This window comes from Callorhinus ursinus, unplaced genomic scaffold, assembly GCF_003265705.2.
Source record: "Callorhinus ursinus isolate GAN/ISIS: 27379988/994484 unplaced genomic scaffold, GSC_fseal_2.0 scaffold32, whole genome shotgun sequence".
NCBI classification, from domain to species: domain Eukaryota; kingdom Metazoa; phylum Chordata; class Mammalia; order Carnivora; family Otariidae; genus Callorhinus; species Callorhinus ursinus.
In genome coordinates this window covers 15,968,441-15,990,737 of record NW_027397094.1, presented here as the reverse complement: position 1 = coordinate 15,990,737, position 22,297 = coordinate 15,968,441, and the positions used below count along the sequence as shown (strand labels likewise).

Sequence of the window (22,297 nt, the reverse complement as noted above, 5' to 3'; positions counted from 1 at the left end):
TACCTGCTGTCCACAAATATTTTGCAAGCAGGGCTCTAGATTTTCAATGGAAGTGCTATCGTTATTTTGAGCGGGAAAATTCTTCCTTGTGTGGGGCAGTCCTGAGTATTGGGAGATATTTTACATCCCACCAGCCTACCCAATGCCAGGACTCCTCTCCATTCTACTGTGAGCCTCCCCCCCATTTCCAGATACTCCCAGGGCACCTTCTGTCCCTCTACAATCTGTTGCAGCTCAGTTGGTTAGAGATTCTGATGCCAACCCTTGCTGAGGACGATCATCTGGAGAGAGGTGATCTATAACTCTTGCTGGTGGAGGGGGTGAGCCATTAAGGGGGGGGTACTCAGTCAGTGGCAGTGTTTCCATCAGGAAGAAAGAATGATTATTAATAATAGCTAGCATTTATTGAGTGCTTACTCTTTGCCAGGCACTGTGCTAAGCTTTATGAGTTGCTTCTCTTATTATATTTATTTCATAGATGAGGAAAAGAAAGTTCGTAATTTGCCCAGAGTCCCAGTAAGAGGCAAAATTGATACTTAAACGCCTGTTTGTTACTTCTCAGCCTAGTTTCTTATTTACTTACTATGGAGTGAGAATCTTCCCTGTGCTCTGTATTATGGAATATCCACAAGGTGCACTTCTGTGTCTTGCTCTGCGGGAGATCATGGTCTTACTTTGGTGAAAGACAGAAGTCACGTGTACGGAAGCTGAGTAGTGCCCGGATGAACACGCAGATAGGTAGTAAGGACTGCAGGAGGGATTCCTGTTCTGCTCAGTTAGGTTATTATGCTGAAGACAATAATCCATAAAACTTACGACCTGTAGTGGTTGCGAATGTGGGCTCTGCCATCCAGTTTTCTGGGGGTGAAGCCTCACTCAGCCACGTAACAGCTGGGAACCACTTATTATTTGGGGGAGGGGCTGTGATAATGGGGCTGTTATGTGGATCAACGGTTAATACATATAAAGCTCTCATAACTGTGCGTGGATGGTAGTAAGCACTTCACTCTACTTACTGCTTGTCATTTTTATCATGGGATTCCAGTCTTCTGAAGGCCTTCAAATTGTGCTGATGTGTCTCAGACTATTTAGTGAATAATGTCCTCTCTTAGCCACATAGCACACCGTATCCAGCCAAGGAAAGCAAGCCACGGGTGCTGTGCTAGGGAGGTGCTTAGAACTTCCTTCTATCCCCCTCCCAGCCCCAATATTTCCCTTCAGAGATCTAACCCCATGGCTCATGCCCATGGGAGAAGGACGAGAGATCTGGATTGTTGCCAAATTTCAGCCAGAGGAAACTGGCCATTGAATATGACTTGTGCTCTCCTGCGGCACCTTATTCCATGTCTCTCTCCCACTCCTGCTTCCTGTGTTCTTCTGTGGAAGTAATTCTAGGGCTGTGTACACACGCGCACACACATGTACACATATGGAGGTAAGGGTGCATATGATATGTGTCGTATACTTTGTCATATGTCATTATACGTATGCACATATAACATGCATTGTATTTTTCTGTATGCATTATGTGTAATATATAAGATGAACCATACATGTGGATTTATTATTATATTTACAAATACATATATTTACATCTGAGGCTTAAAATGATCCCTTTTTCGTCCTACCATCCAGATGTGTCCTACTTATTTTTCCTTCTGCTTTTCACCACGCACAGGTGTGTTACACATCTCTCAACTCTCACACAAGGTGATGGCTCTTTGCGGGGGGGAAAAAGCTAGGGCATGCTTAACTTAGAATCCACGGCAGTGTTTAACAAAGCCTCTGGGTTTTGAGTTGAATTCCTGGGCAGTATCCCTGCAGGTGTGCCTTGTATTCTATAGAGATGCCAGGTTGTGGAGTGAGCACTTTCTCACACACCAGCTCGGGGCCGCAGGCGGGCTGGTCTCCCCGTTTGCATTTTACAGATGAGGAAACAAAAACTCAGGAGGTTTTCCTGGTGAAGCAGCCACTAAGAGGACTTCTCATATATATCCGTAGCTGCCTTTGGTCTGAACTAATAAAAGATCGTTTCTTTCCAGAGATCCCAGGAAGTTGTTTCTCTTAGTCTAAAACAAGGATCTCCACGGTGTGGTAGGCCGATAGAGCAGGGCCCGTGAACTTGGATCCTATCATTTCCAGTCTGTTATTCTGCCTAAATCCTCAGCCTGGGATGTTTATCATGAGCAGAGCACTGCCAGCACTGAGCGGAATTTTGTGTTGCTGGGAGAGTGACCACCCTGGGACCTCTCCTAATCTGGGTGACCCGGCAACAGGTGACCCCTGGCATCTGATTTATTTACTTAGTGAGGCAGGCGGGCACCTCCCTGCCTTAGGGCAGTTTGGGGCATGTAGGTGCAGGTTTCGACAGATCAGCTTCCTTTCTTACACGCTAGGGAGGTGAGGCTTCATGCTGTTCCTGACCATAAATATTAACTGGAAAAATCATTGTTATTTTGTGGGCTTTCCATTTAAGAAGGAAGACACACCTTTTCCAAGCTGACGGGCTGCAGCATGGACTCCCAGAAATAGAGTGCTTGAAAGAAGTCAAATGTGGAGTCCTATGGCTCAGTAGATCAGAGATCGCTTGGTCTAGTGATTTTTTTTATTTTTAAAGATTTTATTTATTTATTTGAAAGAGAGAGAATGAGAGAGAGAGAGAGAGCACGAGAGGGAAGAGGGTCAGAGGGAGAAGCAGACTCCCCGCTGAGCAGGGAGCCCGATGTGGGACTCGATCCCGGGACTCCAGGATCATGACCTGAGCCGAAGGCAGTCGCTTAACCAACTGAGCCACCCAGGCGCCCTGGTCTAGTGTTTTTAACTAATTGTACACGATCTTGTTAACTTAGTTGTTTCATATGGGATACTGGTTTTCTTTTAGAAGATGTTGACTTGGGGGCATATCTTGTAGGTGCCCCAGCCAGAAGACTGGATCTTAGAGGCACTCAGTAGCTTTGTTGACAAACGTCTTTGTTGTTTATGAGAATAGTTTCTTCTTAGGCCAGATAGAGAGATCCTGACAAACTGTGAAATAGGCAAATCTTGAAGTCTTTTGAAGAGAGGTTGTAGAGACTGGTATTGTTACAAATATGTGGAGAAACAGACCACTCAACATCACAGTTATTATTATCATCACCCATAAAGATTCTTCATAGAGGCCAGCTATAAACTCAGGGTGTTGTCTGGGGAGAAGCTGTTTCTGACTTACCCAACTTGGTAATGTGCAAGTTCAAAAGGAAGGATATGCCTCTTTCCCTGGATAAACTATACAGCTTAAAAAGGAACTTCCTGATAGCACTTGGCATTTCTGAGCAAATCACTGGTGGAGACTCTCTGTGCTTACATGGTGCCATCATTTCTGACTATAGCTCATTGGGAATCTATCTGGTGGGTGTTAGAGAGGGGCTGGAGGTAGAAGGTTGTACGCTAGGGATGAGAGAGCCCATGGCTTTTTATTTGGACATTATAATAGAAACCAAAGCAGCAGTTTGAGTTTTCCGATATCTGTGTTTTGGATCAATTATCTTAGCAGGATGGAATGAAGAGCTGCCTGCTCAGAGATCTCATAGCTGCCTCTTGATAGAGCCGACAGAAATAGTTTTCTTCTAGTGACCAAGAGACCATTTTTAAGCCCCGGGGGAATCAGGAACTCCACATTGTGGAAGCTGATATATCAGGGATGTAGAAAGGACAGGGGCCACTGGAAAGATAAGTTCATTTGAATTTCCTTTATCTCTGGGATTCCAACCCTTCAGACTTATAGCGAACTCCTTGTTTCCTCTTGCAAATTTTCCTTTAATGGGAGAGGTCTGGATGGATAGTTTTTTTCCAGTGAGCTTGGTTCTCCCTCCACATTATCCCATCCTTCTCATTCCATCCCATACTGACTCCACTCTGTTAATCAGTAATGGGATTGGGTGCGAGGGCTGGGGCAAAGGATGGAACACAGAGAGGAAGGATGCGACAGGTTCTGGGGTTTTCCTTGGGCCACATCCCTGCATGTGGGCTGTGAGTTTCCATCTACTTACTTGGCATAAGTTGAGGAGGGTGGTGACTTGCAGCTCATCTCTGTCCGGTGCCATTAGCTCAGCTCCCCCGGCCTCTGTTGGTCTGTGTGTGTGCCTTGCACACCAGGGAAGAGCCGGGCTGTGACCCCGTCCAGCAGCGTGTGGCCAGCTGTGAGGAGCGATAGGAATAATCCCAGTCCTAACAACAGAGATGAGGGCTGTGGACGGGTACTTCCTAACACTCTTTAGATGCCCGTGACTGGCTTTATTAGCCTGTGGTTGGGCTCTTCATTCCTCAGCTCCGTGGCAGGTGCGTGAGGGACCTCGGTCAGGGTGACTGATCAGCATGGGGGTAGCAGGCGGCCCCCCCCGGCCAGGGCTGCTCCCTCCTCCCTGCTCGTACCGCCCGGGGCTCCCCAGTGAGGGCGATGGACTGTTCAGGAGCCCAGGCATGCCCGTGAGAGGAGTCTTCAGTCCACAGGGAGAAGCCCAGGCCAATATCAGGGCTCCTTTCAAGACAGAGTTGAAATAATGGAATTCAGCAGTTCACAATTGACTGGAGCAAAATCAAGAGTCCCACTTTCCCCCCAGATCCATATCTCATGAGAGTGAGGAGGCTCAGTGAACACAGCAGGGCCCGGATCAGGAAACAGGCCTCCATGTCCGGCAGGAGGAGCATGCGGGATCCTCAGCGGGTATGTGGAGAGGCAGTTGTGTGTCCCTGTGTGCGGGCTGACTGCAGGAGGTGGCCCAAAGTGGGGTGACGCAGGCACTTTAGGACACCCCTCTGGTCTCCCAGCCTCTCTCCATTTGTGTGATTGTGTTCTTTCGTCTCTCCTTCTGGTCTTTGTTTTTCTTCCTTCTCTGCCTTTGTCTTTGACCTGGTAGGTCTGTCAGGAGCAGTGGCTTTATGGGACTAATCCAGCAGAAATCACCTGGTAGAGCGGCTCTGTGCTTGCTGGAACCACTGTTCAGGATTTTCTGCATATGCCTTGCCTTTCCCAGGAATCGCAGAGGCAGACAGTATTTGCCCAGAAAGTCAATGTGTTGAGATGGTGGCATGTGAGCAAAGCAAGACTGATGTGTCCTTATAGCGGTGTTAGGCGGTGTTCACTGTTAGGCATGTCCTTGGTGTTTGGGACTGCTCTGCAGGTGCGCCTCCCAAATCTCACATTCATCATGGCTTGCTTTCCTACTGAGATTTGTATTCATAACCACAGATTAATTTTAACATTGCTATTATTTACAAAATGCTAATTTTTGATCACCATAACCCTATAAGGTATCCTGGACAGTGTATTGGTTTTATGCCCATTTTGCAGACGAGGCTGCTGAGGGCCCCAAGTCATACAGCAGCAGTATCCTGACATCTTCGGCCGATCTCTGATATGGGGGTCGGGGGGAGAGATATGGTTAATGCTGACAGCCCAGGAGAGACCAGGGCTTTGAACCCAGTGCCCAGGCAGGCAATGGAGAGAAGTCCAGCTAGTCAGGGCATGGGTCTGTGGGTCCAAGCAAAAGAGAATGGGTGTCATTCCAGGCCAGCAACGGGTGTCTCTGTGCCTCACAGATCACCTGGGGTCACCGGAGAGGGATCAGAGCAAACAGGTCTCTACACACAGGCAGCGGGTGCTTCGGGTCGGAGAGGTCTGCTGGCAGTTCCGTAGAAAGGATGTAGGAAGCCAGGCCTGGTGCTACGGGAACTGGAAGTCTGGTTTATAAAATGAAGGTTTGAACCAGATGATGTTGAAGGTTCCTTCTGGATCTAGAACACTTTGCACTTTCAGATTTTGTGAAATCAGTTTTAAAAGACACTGCTTTAAAACACGGTCATTCTGTTCCTGAGAGCCCTCAGATGAGTTCCCCGGCCAAGTTCCCTGGGCAGACTATGACCAGCCACGGGGCATGGTGCTCAAGTTCTGTCTTTCCTCAGCAAGGCGGTGCTAATGACTCGCGCGTCACTAGACGCCGGCCAGAACTGAAGCCTGCACGGTGGCTACTGTTCAGTTTGGAGTGCAGCTCACTGCTGTACCCTCCTGTTTCCTTTGGAAGATCATCGTTATAGGCAACGATAAAAGTATCCCAACCACAGCTTGGAGGAGAAGGAAGGGATTTGAAACCACCACCCCTCTGGGTGGGTACAGTTGCCACTCACCCCAAGAAGACAGGCTTCTGTGTTGAGTGTATTTGAGAAGTGCAGGGGAGGAATCTCCTCTTCCTTCCAGATTTAAAAACAAAAATGTCATTTTGTACTACATTGAATTTACTGTGATTTTCTACAAGTTCTCTGTCCTTTATTTCCTTCAAGGAGTTTCCAACCTGGGTCTGTGATTATTTAGGTAGGTTCTTCTTGGGAGGCTTGTAATTTGTACACTGATCCATTCCTTTTTTATAATTTAGGGATCAGATGAACTGTTTTCAACTAGAGCCCCAGGGATTCTTCAAGATGGGAGATAATCATCTTAAACTGATTGCAGCCAGTTCTCCTAATATTGCGATTGCAAGTGATCTCTCAGCATATGTGGAAGCATGTGGCCTATTTTCAACGTTTTTCCTCTGGTCAATTTCAGTTTTTTATTTTCCATAATTATCACCTTGAGAACTGTTCTGTACCTAACTTCTTCATCATTTGGGTGTCTTCTACAATTTTCTATTCCTTTTCACCAAATTCTCTTACTCCTGACAGATCCCAAGAATGTTCCCTCTTTGTACGTTTGTATGTTACTGTTCCCTGCTCTAACTCTTCGATGTTGATATGACACCACTAGACTGTTCTTCAAACCTTGAGCCAGAGGTTGAAAGCTCTTCCAGTGAAAGGCAATTCAGTTCCGCTCAGACATAACCTTTTCAAGTGACTGCAGGAAATATCCCCAGGTTGGAAATGCCAGCTCATTGCTCGGTGGGAATTTAGTTAGTTAAGAGCATTTCTGTCCCAAGCTGGTAAGAGGTGATTATTAACCCGTCCTGTGCTGATTCCTAGGCTGCTGGGATGACCTGGACCCGAACCTTTAGGTTTCTACATAGATGCTTGCAGGGGGGGCCCTGTGCCTTATACATTGGGGACATTTTTCTTAAGACGTTCATCTTGGCTGCCATATCATTACTACTTTGTGCATCCTTTTGGGCAAATTTCTTCAGCTTCCTCTTTGAGTTGTATTGATGTTAGTGTGTGATTTTTTTATTCCGTTACTTGTGTAGGCAACGAGATGTTTTCCTGCCGTTCATTCGTTTTGTTCAGCTTTGGTCTATTTTTGCAGTCTTTTTTTTTTTTTAAAGATTTTATTTATTTATTTGAGAGAGAGAGAGAATGAGAGATAGAAAGCACGAGAGGGAAGAGGGTCAGAGGGAGAAGCAGACTCCCTGCCGAGCAGGAAGCCCGATGCGGGACTTGATCCCAGGACTCCAGGATCATGACCTGAGCTGAAGGCAGTCGCTTAACCAACTGAGCCACCCAGGCGCCCCTATTTTTGCAGTCTTTATCCAGTAAAATGTGTAAATCTTTAGTTTACTCGCTGAAACATTTTAGGAAATGAAATATATAATATTCTCCAGTCTCAGGAATCCAACTGAACTGTTGCTTTGTCAGCAGGTTTTGAAAGAGCCTGAGAGAAATGTAAGGTTTAAACTGTGCAGGCTTTTGCTGTGCATATGCTTATTCTTAGCCAGACAGCAAATAATTAAAGATGACTCAGAAAACATCATAAACCCAAAGCAGAAAGTATAACCTTTTGGGCAAACTTCATAGTTATGGAAAGTATACATGTTTATAAATTTAGGAAAAACAACATACATTTAAAAATATTAGTATTAAGAGGAAATGCAAGCAGTTCAGGGTAGTTCTTTAAAAAATTCTGGGGCAATGGGACATGACTTATTATTAAATAGTCAGAATTAAGGGACGGTGATTGATGTGGAAATCTGAAGTTGCCTTGGGATCACTTACCTGAGTAAACCCAGAGGCAGCCTCATTTTTCCCTTGGATCAAATTGTAATGTTTTGGGGCACTGGGTGGCTCAGTTGGTTGGGCGACTGCCTTCGGCTCAGGTCATGATCCTGGAGTCCCGGAATCGAGTCCCACATCGGGCTCCCTGCTCAGCGGGGAGTCTGCTTCTCCCTCTGACCCCCTTCCCTCTCGTGCTCTCTGTCTCTCATTCTCTCTCTCTCAAATAAATAAATAAAATCTTAAAAAAAATTGTAGTGTTTTAAGGATTAGACTCACAGGAGTTTGGTGGAGAAAAGCTCTATAGCCCAGAATTGAAATCTTTTTGAATGTTTAAATACATTTGGCTTATGATAATATTGAAAATATGGAGCCCACTTGGTTACCAGTCTTCAAAAAAGAGGAGACCAGGAATTTATTTTCTCATTGTATGTGACTAGGTATCACTGAATAACTTGAGAGGAAGGGGTAGAGAGCAGAGTACTTACGGTCTGAACGTAAGGCTGTTCATATTTTAGACTCTTACTCTCATTTCCTTTTCATCAGACAGCTTAAGATCCCTTACAGACAAATGCCTGCAAGTCAAAATCCTTCTGGCATATGAATTACAGTTACACTTTGGAGAAGATGGTTTGAGAAGCACTGAAAGATCTGCTTAACACTTAGAGTCTTTGGGCAAGCCAAATACCAAGTTAATCAGTTGAAAATAAAGCTGTGGTTTTTAATGGAACTGGCCTCAGAGGCAAGGTGTGACTCCATGATGTCAGGCAGTCTCCCAGTGGGGGTGGGGACTGGCAAGAGCAGGCGGGGTGATGGCGTGCATGTGCGCGCACGGGCGCTCGGTCTTACCCGCATCAGCAAATTTGGAGGACTGTGCATCCGGTACATTCGGTACTAGCGCGCGTTTCCTCTGCTCCACGTTTCCACGTTAGCGCCCCGACCACGGGAAGTCTTCCCTAGGAAGCTGGAGACCCTCGTGGGCTCTCACTCGCTCTCTTTCCGCTCTCCCCTTTGGGAGTACTCACACGAGCTTCCTAGATGGACTTTATTAAGAAGAGGTTATACAGGAGAGACGATGGACTCTGAAAAACAAACTGAGGGTTCTAGAGGGGAGAAGGGTGGGGGGATGGGTTAGCCTGGTGATGGGTATTGAGGAGGGCACGTTCTGCGTGGAGCACTGGGTGTTATGCACAAACAATGAATCATGGAACACTACACCAAAATAAATTATGTAATATATGGTGATTAACATAACAATAAAAAAATAAAAAAAAAAGAGGTTGTAGTCACACAAAATGTGACATCTCAACCTCAGTCTGCTGAGTTAGTTGGAGGAATGGGACTTTACCACCAAAACTCTGGAGTTTCAGAGTCTAGTATTTTAGTTAGAGTTCAGACATGGGATCCCTGAAATTCAGAGAAAGACTCAGTAAGGAGACGAGTCACTAATGTGATCTCTCCGTATCCAGAGAATGGATCCAAGGGCTGAAAGTCTGAGTATTTCCCTGGCCTGTTTTTCTTGATTTCTTTGATTTAATCTCTTTTGCTTGGGGCAGAGAGGGAAACATCACCTATATTTACCCTAGTTAAAAACCCCTGTGCTTGATTTCTGTCAGATTCCTCAAAACCACTTTCTTACTCTGAGGTAGTCATGGTTATTTGTATGAATGCTTTATGAAAAACCTTTCAATACTTCACTGTGCCCAAGATCCCCAGGATGAATGTAAGTGTCTGTCACATGAGCAGACTCTACGTCATGTTCCTGTCCCACCACCGAGCAGGACAGAGATTACGTGCCAGGCCAGAGGGGTGAGGATGGTCACGGGTTGCCAGAGCTCCGGGCTCTTGGTACAGATCTCTCCGCACCGCACTATGCAGGCTTCCCCAAGAGTAAATGTCTCAGGTAACCAGCTCGATAGCTTTTACGGCCTGTAGAACGGCCTGCTCCTGATGAGTATATGTGCCCTGTTGTGCCTTCTCGAGGTCATCTGAAATCTGGAGGAATTCTTGGCATTTTTGTTGTCTGTGCCCCATGCGGGTCCCACCGGTGACATGTGACATTATCATCTGTGAGGCAAGAAGGGTCCAAAGAAGGAAAAAGGCCAAGTAGATAAAATCCTGCATTTCCTAAAGCTGTTTTTGCTGTCATCTTCTTAACCACTTGCCCCTGACAGAAGGTTAGAGGACCAAGCAGTAATTGGCAAGGGTGTTAATGTCAATGGATTCCTGTATTTTTTTTTTTTTTTTTTAAATTCAAGACCCAAGTAATGCCTGTACCAGGGTGGCTGTCGTTTTGCCCTTTATGTCATTTCTAACTTGCTTTAGTAACAATCTCTCATTCTTAAACTTATTTTTACTAAACAAGACACGGGATGAAACTACAAATGGGGAGAGAGACAGAGGGGCAGGGAGAAGACTGTTTGGAGATTAAATTGATATTCCTCCTCCTTTCCCAGAGCTTTTTGCTAAAATGGGACTTCAACATCAGGCCACGTATACAGGCAGGAGATGGACTGGCACCTGCCAATAGACAGCAGACCTTCTGCACAACTCTGTTCTGAGGACTGAAAAATTGTGCCTTGCTTAGAAAAATGACAGATGTCTGGCCTCTATTTCTGCCTCTGTCACCAACATCATCTGGCACTTTATATAACCTGTGTGTCTTTTAACCACTCTAGCTCTCTGCAGGTAAAATAACATTGGTAAGAGAATCTTGAATGGCAGAATAGTAAAAGAACTTTGGATGGTAGGATTGAAAGTTTCTCAGAAATAACTTGGCTCAACTGCCTCACTTTGTGGGTAAGGAAATAGAGCTCCAGAGAGAAGTGACTTGCTCAAAGTCTTGCAATGAGTTAGGGGGGTGGTGGAATTCTCAGAGTCATTAATATTCTTGTATTCAGCAAAGGTCAGATGAGAGTAGGGACACAGTTTGTTCTTCAAAGGCTCGTCTTTGGGGCAGGTGTGTGGCCGGCGTCCTGGGTGTGGTCTAACGTGCTGGGCCAGGGCTGGTGCCAAGGGTGGTGGTGGCAGAAGGAAGCATAAAGAACAAAGGAAGGCCACATAAAGTGAGACGTAGTTTCTCTAGGACACGAACATAAAGGAGTCAGTTCAGGCCCACCTGATATCTGTGGCTCAGAAGAGGACCAATGGGGTGCCTGCCTGACCTTGTCTTCCCACCCTGGCATCTGTCCTTCCTGCCCTGGGATTCTGATGGGCTTTACATGTGGACGCCTGGCCTGCACGTCCAAGAAATAGCCACGCCTTCAAAGTAGGCACTGCTCAACCAGTGCTTGGGCCTACGGGTATGCCCACTGCGGTGTGTTCCACCCTCGAGAGGAATACTTGGAGAAGAGTCCTGGCAGGCAGCAGTCTCATGGCTCTTAGGGAAGGCCTGGCCTAGACCTGGATGGGCATGTATCTCTGGTCTCGTGGATGCTTTCATTTCAAGAGTACAGAGGATCAGGGCAGGGCCCTCTGATGCATGGATCTATGGGAAGTATTGAAGGCATTACTGAAAGAAGGTACAGATTCAAATTTCTTATAAGGCTTTTGAGGTATGCTTCCTTAAGTCTGGAGAAATAGGGAGTGAACAATGGTTGGTTGCTATTTGACTGGGGTGCGGGGTTCTTTAAACAAATAGGTACCGAATGCAGCGATAGGTTATTGAGGAAGATTAGCAAGATACTCTAAGCACCGTCACTCTGAATTTTATAGACTGACCCTCTGGCCTAGGCAGTTTGGCAGCCGAGAGGACTCATTTGCACTGGCTAGAGACAGGCTCCAGGCTGAGACCTGTGGGTGCCCTTTACACAGTCCTGGTCCTTACTTCTGACCTTCTAGCTCTCCGCACGTCTCCCTCCTCAGGCCAGTCTGCATTAGTTTGTTAGGACTGCCCTAACAAAGTACTGGAGGCGCGTAGCCTAAACATAGCCATTTATTGTGTTTAGGTGTCTAAGATCAAGGTATGGGCAGGGCTGGACCTTCTGAAGACCTTGAGGGGAGGATCTGTTCCAAGTCTCTCTCCTTGGCTTATAGGTGACATTCTTCCCCCTGTGTCTCTTACCACTGTCTTCCTTCTGTGTGTGTTTCTGAATCCAAATTTCTCCTTTTTATAGGGATACCAGTTATATTGGAGTAGGGCCCACCCTAACAGGCTCTTCTCAACTAACTACATTTGCAGTGACCCTTTTTGCAAATCAGGTCACATTCTGAAATGCAGGGCGCAGGGTGGTTAGGACTCTAAGATGTGAATTTGGGGGGAATAAAATTCAGCCTATACATAGTCTATGAAGAGAAACCATCCAAAAGAGATAAGTCAAAGAGAGCCAGAGTTCTAAGACATGGGATTTAGGAAGAGGAACGAAGATCTTAATGAGTAGACTCTAGGTTTTTAATCTCTTCTTCCTCATGTAAAGTTCCACCTACATACAGCAGGTCCCTCTTATCCACAGGGATATGTTCCAAGACCCAGTGGATGCCTGAGACCATGGGTAGTACCGAGCCCTACGTATACTGTGTTTTTTCCTATACATACATACTTATGATAAAGTTTGAGTTATCAATTAGGCACAATAAGAGATTAACAACAATAACTAATAATAAAATAGAACAATTATACAGTGTATTATGATAAAAGTTACATGAATATGGTCTCTGTCTCAAAAAAATCTTACAGTACTATACTCACGCATCTTGCGATGATGAGAAATGATAAATGCGCACATGATGAGATGAAGTGAAGTGAATGACGTAGGCACGTGACATAGCGTTAGGCGACTATTGACCTTCTGACGATAGCTTGGAACATCATCTGCCTCCAGACTGGTTGACTGCGGGTAACTGAAACCATGGAAAGTGAATCATAAATCAGGCAGAGACTACTGTATTCCTTAGGAAGAAGACAAGAGGGTGAGCAGCACTCACTAAGCAAATATTTAATTAAGTACCCACTATGTGCCAGGAACTTTTCCATGAAAGATCATTGCCCTTGACAGCTTTCTGTCTATTTGGGGGTGGGGGCGGGGAGAGGCAGAAAGAAACAATAAATATAATAAGGAAGTAGATCACATAGTAGGTTAGTAGGAAGTGAATGCTGTGGAGGAAGAACAGGAGAAGATGTGAATTTGCAGTTTTAAATGGAGTCGTCAGGCTGGGCTCCCTGAGAGGGTAAGATTAGAGCAAGGACTTGAAGGGGGGTGGGGGGCTGGCCTGGCACATGTCTTGGGGGCAGAGGGAGCATCCAGGCTCAGAAGGGCCTGTGTCCCCCGAGGCAGATTGGGCGTGCTGTCAGGAGGCCTCTGAGGCAAGGCAGAGCCAGTGAAGGAGGGCCTTGTGGGAGAGGCGGTCAGAGGTGTGATGGCAGGTGGGCCGCACTGGTCCTTGGCTTTCCCTGGGTATCCTGGAGCCGAATCTGAGCCGAGCAGTGGTGAGGACAAAGCAGGGGACCAACTCACAGGCCTTTGTAGCATTTCAGAGGACAGTGTCCATGGGCCAGAGTGGTTCTCTGGTTGGCCTGTTCTCCCTTAGAACTGTTCCTCACCCCGAGTCATCGAACCCGAATTAGTGTCCTGCATACATCTCCTTCGGGCCCTTGACCAGTCTTGGCTTGTGCTATTTAGATTCGTTACCGTGATTGACTTCCATCCCATCTTCCCTTCTCGTTAGTGCTGAGAAGCAGTCTGTCCCTCCCCAAGCTGAATTTTTTATTACTGATATTTTTGATACCGGTGGTAGCATTCTCGTGATACTGCAGGAGTATTTAAGAGAGCTTTTCATTCCCAACCTGAAGCTCGGGCATTTGTGAGCTCCTACCCTGACCCAGTGGTCCCATAATCATTTTTTTTTTTAATCAAAGACATGCTTATGTAAACTTTTCTTTTTTTAAAAAAGATTTTATGTATGTATGTATGTATTTATTTATTTAGCATGAGCTGGGGAGGGACAGAGGGAGAGGGAGAGAATCTCAAGCGGACTCTACGCTGAGCACAGAGCCTGACTTGGGGCTTGATCTCAAGACCCTGAGATCATGACCTGAGCCGAAATCAAGAGTCGGATGCTTAACTGATGAAGTCACCCAGGAGTCCCCTTATATAAACTTTTCTGATAGCCGCCCCTCAAATCCTTAGCTCCCACGCTACCAGTAAGAATGTTTGCATTCTGCACATACCTGTCGTAGCCTCTTGCTCTGCCACTTGGGTGAGTTGCAGATGGAACCGTCTGTTAGTCTGAAGCAAACAAAAGAGCTATCAGGTTGTCTGTTGTCCACCTGCTGCCATGGAGAAGTGACTTTCTTTTTTGGTTGGACCCCGGAGTACCAGTATGTAGGATCTTATAACACATATGATTAATTGCATGTTAATTTGAGTTGAAAATTGAAAACCCCCCATGGGTTCGGTTGCTTGGGCAGCACAACAAGGTAGCACAGACTAGGGCAGCTTCAATGACAGAAATCTACTGTCTCACAGTTCTGGAAGCTAGAAGTCTAAGAGCAAGGTGTCGGCAGCTTTAGTCTCTCCCGAGGCCGCTCTTCCTGGCTGTCTTCTCCCTGTGTTCTCCCTCTGTGGTCCTCCCTTTGTGTGTGTGTCTGTATCCGAATTTTCCCTTTCCATGAGGACACCAGGCATGTGGGATTAGGTTCCACCCCCCTGCCCTTGCCTTAATCTGATCGCCTCTGGAAAGACCCTGTCTGTGAATAAGATCCCGTGATGAGGACACCAACATAATGAATCGGGGTGAGAGGGACACAATCAACTCAGAAGTGACCCCTTTGCCCTCGAGTTCTTTTGCCACCACCAGCTCCAGGCCCATCTGCCCCTGATGTGCTTTCTCTGCTGCACGTTCTTGTTGACAGTCTTGATTTCTCCAAGGCTTCATTTGTTGAAGGTGCATTTTGGTCATATGATTTAAACACCAGTTTGTGAGTAAGGAATAACGTGCGTTTACAAATAATGATAGCGATTGTACAGTAAATTTAACATAATTCTAAAATAGGATTCTGGAAGTCAGGCTGGACAGTGAGAACGTGTTTCGAACAAGGACTCGGCTTCCAGGAGAGGCAGTACTGGTTGGTGGTTAGGAGAACAGATGGCTGGACTGCCTGGTCATCATTTACCCCCTTACAAGCTGGTTAACCCTGGGACAGTTACTTAAATCTCTCGTTGACTGAGCTTTCTTGTCTGAAAAAGTAGATATTATAGTGCCTACTGCACAGAGTTGTGAGAATTTAAAATGCTCATGTATGTAAGGAATATAGAAGAGGGCCTGGTACACAGTAAGCGCTCAATAAATGTTTGGCACTGCTAGTCCTCGGACGGCTGCTTTGCACAAAGATACTCAATTGGAGTAAATTAGGTCTGATGTATTTGCTAAGACATTATTTGTGGAGACAGTGTAGGTGCTTCTAGCATCAGTGTATTTGATCTGAGAAGACAGTTCTCATGTGTCGTTAATAATACACAAGCTTGGGACGCCTGGGTGGCTCAGTCATTCAGCGTCTGCCTTTGGCTCAGGTCGTGATCCCAGGGTCCTGGGATCGAGCCCCACATCGGGCTCCCTACTCCGCGGGGAGCCTGCTTCTCCCTCTGCTACTCCCTCTGCAACCCTCCCTGCTTGGGCTCTTTCTCTCTCTCTCTGACAAATAAATTAATAAAATCTTAAAAAAAAAGCACGTTTAAAAAAATACACAAGCTTAAAAGAAACATGGGGATTAGTTTTAATCATTGAAATGTGTGTAACTTTTTTTTTTTTAAACATTTAACTTATCTAATTCAGTGGTTTTTAATTTGAATTCCTCGTCCTGGAATCTTGGTTCATGGGCCACAGGGTGATGGTGGGGCACTGAGTGGGTGGGGTCAGAGTGACATTGTACCCCATGCCAGACCGGATCCCCTTGTTATGGATTTTATATATAGATTGCAGTTCTATGTACAATTTGTCTGGAAGAGTTCTGCTACTAAAAATAGCTTGAAAACCACTAGCCTGGTATGTAGATTATTCACATCCTTCTGCCTCCTGTTGCTTTCATTCTGTGTATACCCCAGGGATGCAACTAATGTTAATATTAGCCTGAGCAAAACATAATTAGGAAGGTAAATCTACTGCAAAAAGTAATACAGCATAAATTAAATAAATTAAATATAAATCAAATCAAATATGAAACAATGCATTCAATTATCTGCATCACTGCTTCCCTGCTCTAACATGGATATTTGAGAGGAGACTCGTTTTCTTTCTGGGTTAGGACCCGAGCCGAGCCAAGACCAGCAAATTGCGTCAACCCCTGGAAGGCTGGTTCTTGACCTATTGAGCGTGAGTTAAAGGCACTGCTATTTGGCCAGCTGAATTTTCAGGGTCAGTAAGTGGACCGACCACTTATCTATCTTCATTGTTAATGCATGAACTAGTCTTTGTGTGTGGCCGCGAACACTTACTTATAAAATACTATTCAATGCTCATCATACAGGATTAATTCTGTGGTGAACTGTTTCCTGAAAAGTTATTAGTTGCATGGACTCCCATCTGCCTGGCAAGGGAGAGTGCATTTCTGCAGAACCACGGGAAGTTTGAAGTGTGGACAACAGACATGAGCAGCACGAAGCTAGAGTTGCTTCTGGAATCAGAGGTCGAATGGGTACCGGCGCATCTTGGACACCCTCTGCTCTTCTCTTCCTAGCACCTCCAGTGGCTGGGTCTGTTCCCTGCTCTCCATGTTAGCATGACACTCAAACTCACCTCCTTTCAAAGGATCCAACCTCCATCCAGCGGGCTGCAATTCTGCAGGCAGGATTCCACATGTGCGTTCCCACTGTTCCCACCAAGCACACTGATGTTTGTCCTATCGTGACTCCTGAATTCAGAAAATCCTGCTGCCACGGTGTGCCCTGCTCTTTGTCAGCTGTAATCTGACCTCAGCTCAGTGCGGTGCCCCTCCTCCGCTGAATGTTGGTCTGAAGTGGGGATGACTTGTTTAGAAGGGACCTGCCCCAGCTCCAGGTCATTTGCAATGGAAACGAACTTGCTTGTGCTCAGAAGTCACAGGTTGGTCGAGGTGATGACGTTCAAAACCAGTTCTTAGAGCTGAAGAACCCCAGCAAAGGGCAAATTGGCCACCTCCCTCGGATACTATGCGACCCCTGCCAGAGAAGCTTTTCCTGACCCCTCTCCCCACACAGACCCCAGAAAAACCTGACCTTCCCTGCATTTGCAGCTCACCATTTTGCTAAGTGACCTTTTCTCTTCTAGTACCTATACCTTTTTTTTTTTTCCTTTAAATTTTTTTCATTTGGGCTACTGTTTGGAAGCAGTGAGCTGTTGAGGGCAAGAACCAGGTCCTTATGCTCTGAGTTCCTAACTTACTAGGTGCCCAGGAGATATTCACAATGAGTTTGTGAATGAATGAATGAATGAATGAATGGATGGATGAATGAATGAAAAGACCCAGAGCATATGTTTTCACTGTTTTTCAGCATCAATGTAATGAAAGGATCCCCACCTTCCTTTCCTTTTGGACTTCTGTCCCTCTGTGCTGCCCTTGGGCCTTGCAGCTGAGCTTCTGCTGAAGGTGCCTGCCTGACTACTCCAAATCCCCTCTCATAGGCTGCCCAGTTAATTTTCCGAAAAACCCTATTTCTTTCCTATTGCTCTCCTGCTCAAAACTAGAATAATTTCCCATTGCCTGTGGGATAAAACTCAGAACTCCTTAGCCCAGCGTTCAGTATTGACGACACTTGTCCTTGATATTCCTTTAAGAATTATTTTGATTGTGACTATTCTAAACACACTGAAAAATACATACTCATTTACCCACCACTGAGATTAAACAAATATTAGCATCCCCCCCCCGGCCTTATTTTCCTAAATAAACAAGCACACCTTGCAGATGTGGACAGACTTCTCCCTTCTGTCCTACCCCTCTCCCCCACTCCCATTAGAAACAATCCTTCCCCTTCTCGTCCATCACAGTTCACCTCTGTGAATGATATGGTCCAGTTGCACTCATCTTTTCCCTGGAGTTTTGTTCTTCCTTCTTTTCCCTTGAGGCCCTGTTCACTTTCCACCTCTTTCGGGAAGCTCTCCCACTAGTCCCATAGTTTTCTAAATTGCTACCCACCTTACTGTCTCCACTGTGCCCTTGGAGATAGTATCTGCCTGTGATAGGTTTTTTTTTTTTTAAATTAAGGTTTTATTTATTTATTTGAGAGAGAGAGAGCGTGCATGAACAGGGGGAGGAGCAGAGGGAGAGGGAGGGGGAAAGAATCTCAAGCAGACTCTGCACTGAGTGTGGAGCCCGCTGTGGGACTCTATCCCACGACCCCGAGATCATGACCTGAGCCGAAACCAAGAGTTGGAGGCTTAACCAACTGAGCCACCCAGGTGCCCCTGCCTGTGACAGTTTTTAGGTAGCGGTTTGATCCTAGCGCTGGGTTCCTCTTCCCAATAGTATTTTTTTCATCTTGCTTCATATCGTAGTTGATTGTCTGCGTGTACTTCCTCTCTTTTAGGTAACAACATTGAGAATAAGATCTGATTCTTAGTTTCATCCATTTGTCATCCATCCATATTTGTTGGATTACACAGTGGACCTGAATAGATAATATTTGATTACTGCCCGTGAAATGCTACCCCGTGTAGACCATCCTTCTTGGAAGGTAGTTATAGGAATGTGAATTTTCATCCTTTGCTGCCAGGACATCTGGGTTGCTCCTTTACCCTATCCATGTGCTATGGAGATGTTCACTATGGAAAGGACAGATTTAAGCACTAGCCTAAGTAGAGCATCATTAGGGAGGTGAAATCTGCTTCCTAGCAACATGTTATTCCACAGTCAAATGGAACCAATTTGGCATCATCTTTCCCACTGTTCTTCAGCCTTTAGGCTGATGGGAAGTTCACTGTTTCAGTGTTCCTCTATGTGGTGGTATGGAACTATGATTCCAAGAAGACCAATGTCCTCTTTCTAATTCTTCTAGCCTCCAGGAGCGGATAAAATCCCTCAACTTGTCACTTAAAGAAATCCCTGCTAAGGTAAGTATCTTTATATGCCCATTTTCTAAAGTCTCTCAAGTTTTCTTTTGACTTAATGTCATGTCTAGCTCACATGATATTTCAGGCTAACTCATGGCTCTGAAGGAAGTGTACTCTACAGAGCCATTCGACAGGCCAGGCGATGCACCCGAAGAGCCGGGAATGGGGGCTGCTCTCGGGGTAGAGGTCCTGGCTTGTGGTCCCCCAGAGATTGACTGGTTCGGCCTTTGCCTAACAGGAGCTGCTGGTGTTAGGGAATGGGAAATGAGTGCTTTCGGGTACCGTCAAATGCCTTTGCATGAAAAGGCTTTCAGGATGGGAGTAATCTGAAAAATTAATTGCTTTTCTTCCAGGAGGGCAGGTTCAGGGATCCTCACAAACAGGTTTTAGAAAAGGCATAGCAGGTGTTTGTTTTTTCAACTTTTTAAGCTGACTTCAGAATCATTTTGCCTATTCTCTCTGCCGTTTATAGTTCATACCAGGACCTCGGTTTGTGTAGAGATGGCGCACTCCTGAAGTATTCCCTGGGAGCACCTAGCCAATTCAATTAAATAGTCAATGTCATGGTTAGTTAGGATAACCACAGTTTACAAAACAAAATCCTTCCCTGCAGAGATAGTTATATGTGACCGAGGTATTTACAAACTGAGAAGTAGGATCAATTACTCTGTGAATTACTAAATGTGTGGCAGAGAACTGGGATGAATCATTGATTATTTGTGTTAGGTCTGGGAGCCAGGGCTGGTTATAAGATGGTCAGAATGGACAAAAGCACAGGTTTTTGAGCGGAGGGCAAAGCGGATGGGAGTCCACTGGCCTGGAAGGAATGTTTTCTTGCCCTCCCCCAGCGCCCAGGAGAGAGATCCGGAAGACCTGCCAACGGGCTTGCATGTCACCACAGCTGGGCGGAGATTGGGGCTGTGTTGTTGGCAAAAGTGTCCACAGTTTTTCTGGACCTTTTTTTTTTTTTTTCAGTTTTTGTGTCTGTTTTCTGAAAAAAACATTAAATGATTTTGCTAAAAAATCACACGGCAGCAGTTTGATAGGCAGTGACATCCGGCTAGAACGTTTGCCCAAAGAAGAGCAAGATGGGATCCAAGGCACTGCTTTATTCAGAGAATAAAGAATCCCCAGGCAGGGCTCTGGTAAATGGCTTTTGTCGTGGATTCTCACACTGTGCAGTGCTGAGAGACCTTCTTCCTGGCTCAAGGGAGACTGACTCGGTTTACCCACTTTGTCACGTGAGGCAGGAGGGGAAGTGCTAGAGGGCATACCTGAATTTCTGTTCTGTGTGTTTCGGTGATGTCGCCGACTAGTATTCATGTTCTACAGCTGTCTGGCAGGTGACCTCCAGGCGGAGCCACTGGGAAGGTGAGGAGAGACCAAAGCTTCCTGCATGGGGCAGCGGAGTATTCCTTCTCCTGTATTTTCTGGCATAAACATGTGCCATTTGTCAGGTGCATCCTCATTTTTGCGCAGAATTAACAGGTGGAAGTACTCTAGGGTTTGGGTGTATTGAGTATTGGAACGTGCTGTGTGTAATCTGAATGAGTCCCTCTCCCAGCAATGAGCAGGCAGGCGTGCCTAGTACAGAATACACGTGGTGTTGATATAGGAGTGTGTTTTGTAGCACATTTTATATTAAGCACACGTACATATTAACATATGCACATGATAGTGGGATTTGTTGATAATCCCCAGCTACTGTTAAAGCTCTTGGATTTGCCCAAATGCCAAAAGTGATTGGCTTTGTTTGCATACCTTCTCTAATGCACTTACGAATAACTCCTAATTCCCTTGCTTTTCCATAAGATTAAGGAATTCATATCTAAGATTTTAAAATGTAAATCTAAAAGCTTCATTTGATAATGAGTTCCTCAGGTCCAGTTTAATCTGGAAATAAAAAGGAGGTGCAGATTTTCTGGGGCATGTTTGTGTGTGGATAGGTGGGTGTGTATGTCTGCACATACACGAATGTGTGTGTGTGTGTGTGTGTGTGTGTGTTTGTATGGGGGACATATATTAGTCCACACGGAATTGAAACAAAACTGCCTAGTCGCACAGAAACAACTTTATACTCTGGACTCCATTGACTCATGACCTTGAGGTAAAAATTGCAGGTTGGCCCAGTTTTCTTCCTTTAGTGTATTAGGTATATAGATCCGATATTCTTTTGATTCCTCCCCCAAAGAGAAATGGAACCTTCGTTCATTCATTACATTTCTTTGACGTTTATGGTTCCCCAAACTAGGTAATTAAGGGATAAATGAGATGGAAGAAATAGTTGGAAATAAATGGAATATCTGGAGGTTGGTAGATATTAGATTACATCCAGCAGTGCTTGAAAGAATGTACATTGCAATTTAATAAGAAGCTTTAGAAAGGCTGTCTCATATTAATAGTGACAGCTTGAAGGATTGATTTGCTCAACAAAGGAGAAACTGACCCAATTATGATTAACAGAAGCCTTTAACTAAAATCAGGAAGACAGGACATACATTGGATGAGACATAAGAATTATGGCTGGTGTTACGGACTTAGCAGAAATGTTCCTGGACTTCTGATGACATTCTTAGGTGGATGGAAAGGGACTGGGCCTGCCATTGGGCACTGGGCCAACCCGAGACTGAGTGCTGTGGGGAGCAATCCAGAGCATCTTCTTTTTAACACCCAGTTCTGACTCCTGACAGTTCTCACCTGGGGCATGGGGATGCTCATCACTGCTGATGCCGGCTTTGGCGTGGAGGCCACCATACTGTGGCCTTCATCCAGAGAATGAGTTTTGTAAAGAGATTTGGGAAGTTACAGCTGCTTAATGGAAAAGAACATACTTAAGGCCATGAAAGAAATAGTCTAACATTTTAGGCAGGATGGGTGAAGTCTGCTTTGATTCCAAAAATAATTTTAATTTCAGTCTGAGCTAAGCAAAACAATTCAAGTTGATGGTATCTAGCAAGATCTAGGTTCTTCTGGGGAAATTGAATTTTATATTTTCTCTGGGCTCTATGAACCCAACTGGGTTAATTTTAGTTTTTGAATGGAATCAGATTTTTAGCAAGAAAAGAGGGATCCTTTGTGGGCCACCCGAAATGTCTCCATATACACGTTTGTTGTTACTCAACTGAGTTGTGTGCTTTTGTTGAAGTGGATGTTTTTCTAGGTAGCTCACCAATCTGAGTGTAGGTATCGATCAAATATGAGGTTTTTGCTTTAAACAAAAGAAAAAATGTGATGTTTTTGTTTCAAACAAAATAAAAGATAACCTAAGTCATTTGGGAAAATCATCTCCTTCCCTCCCTCCTTCCCTCCCTCCCTCCCTCCCTCCCTC

At 45.4% G+C, this 22,297-nt stretch overlaps 1 protein-coding gene across 5 annotated transcripts in view; it reads left to right on the top strand.

The window, feature by feature from the left end:
* The window catches only part of DISC1 (DISC1 scaffold protein), a 393,175-nt gene that overhangs the window by 131,172 nt on the left and 239,706 nt on the right, over window positions 1-22,297 (top strand). For 4 of the 5 annotated variants that reach the window (XR_012374326.1, XM_073879054.1, XM_073879052.1 and 1 more), the window contains one exon: window positions 18,915-18,969. Coding sequence is in view for 4 of the 5 variants with exons in the window: in XM_073879054.1 (XP_073735155.1) it covers window positions 18,915-18,969 (55 nt within the window). In the remaining variant the exon portion in view is untranslated. Of the gene's footprint in view, window positions 1-191; window positions 285-18,914; window positions 18,970-22,297 lie in introns of those variants that run through there. The other variant, XM_025850695.2, reaches the window with a different exon arrangement.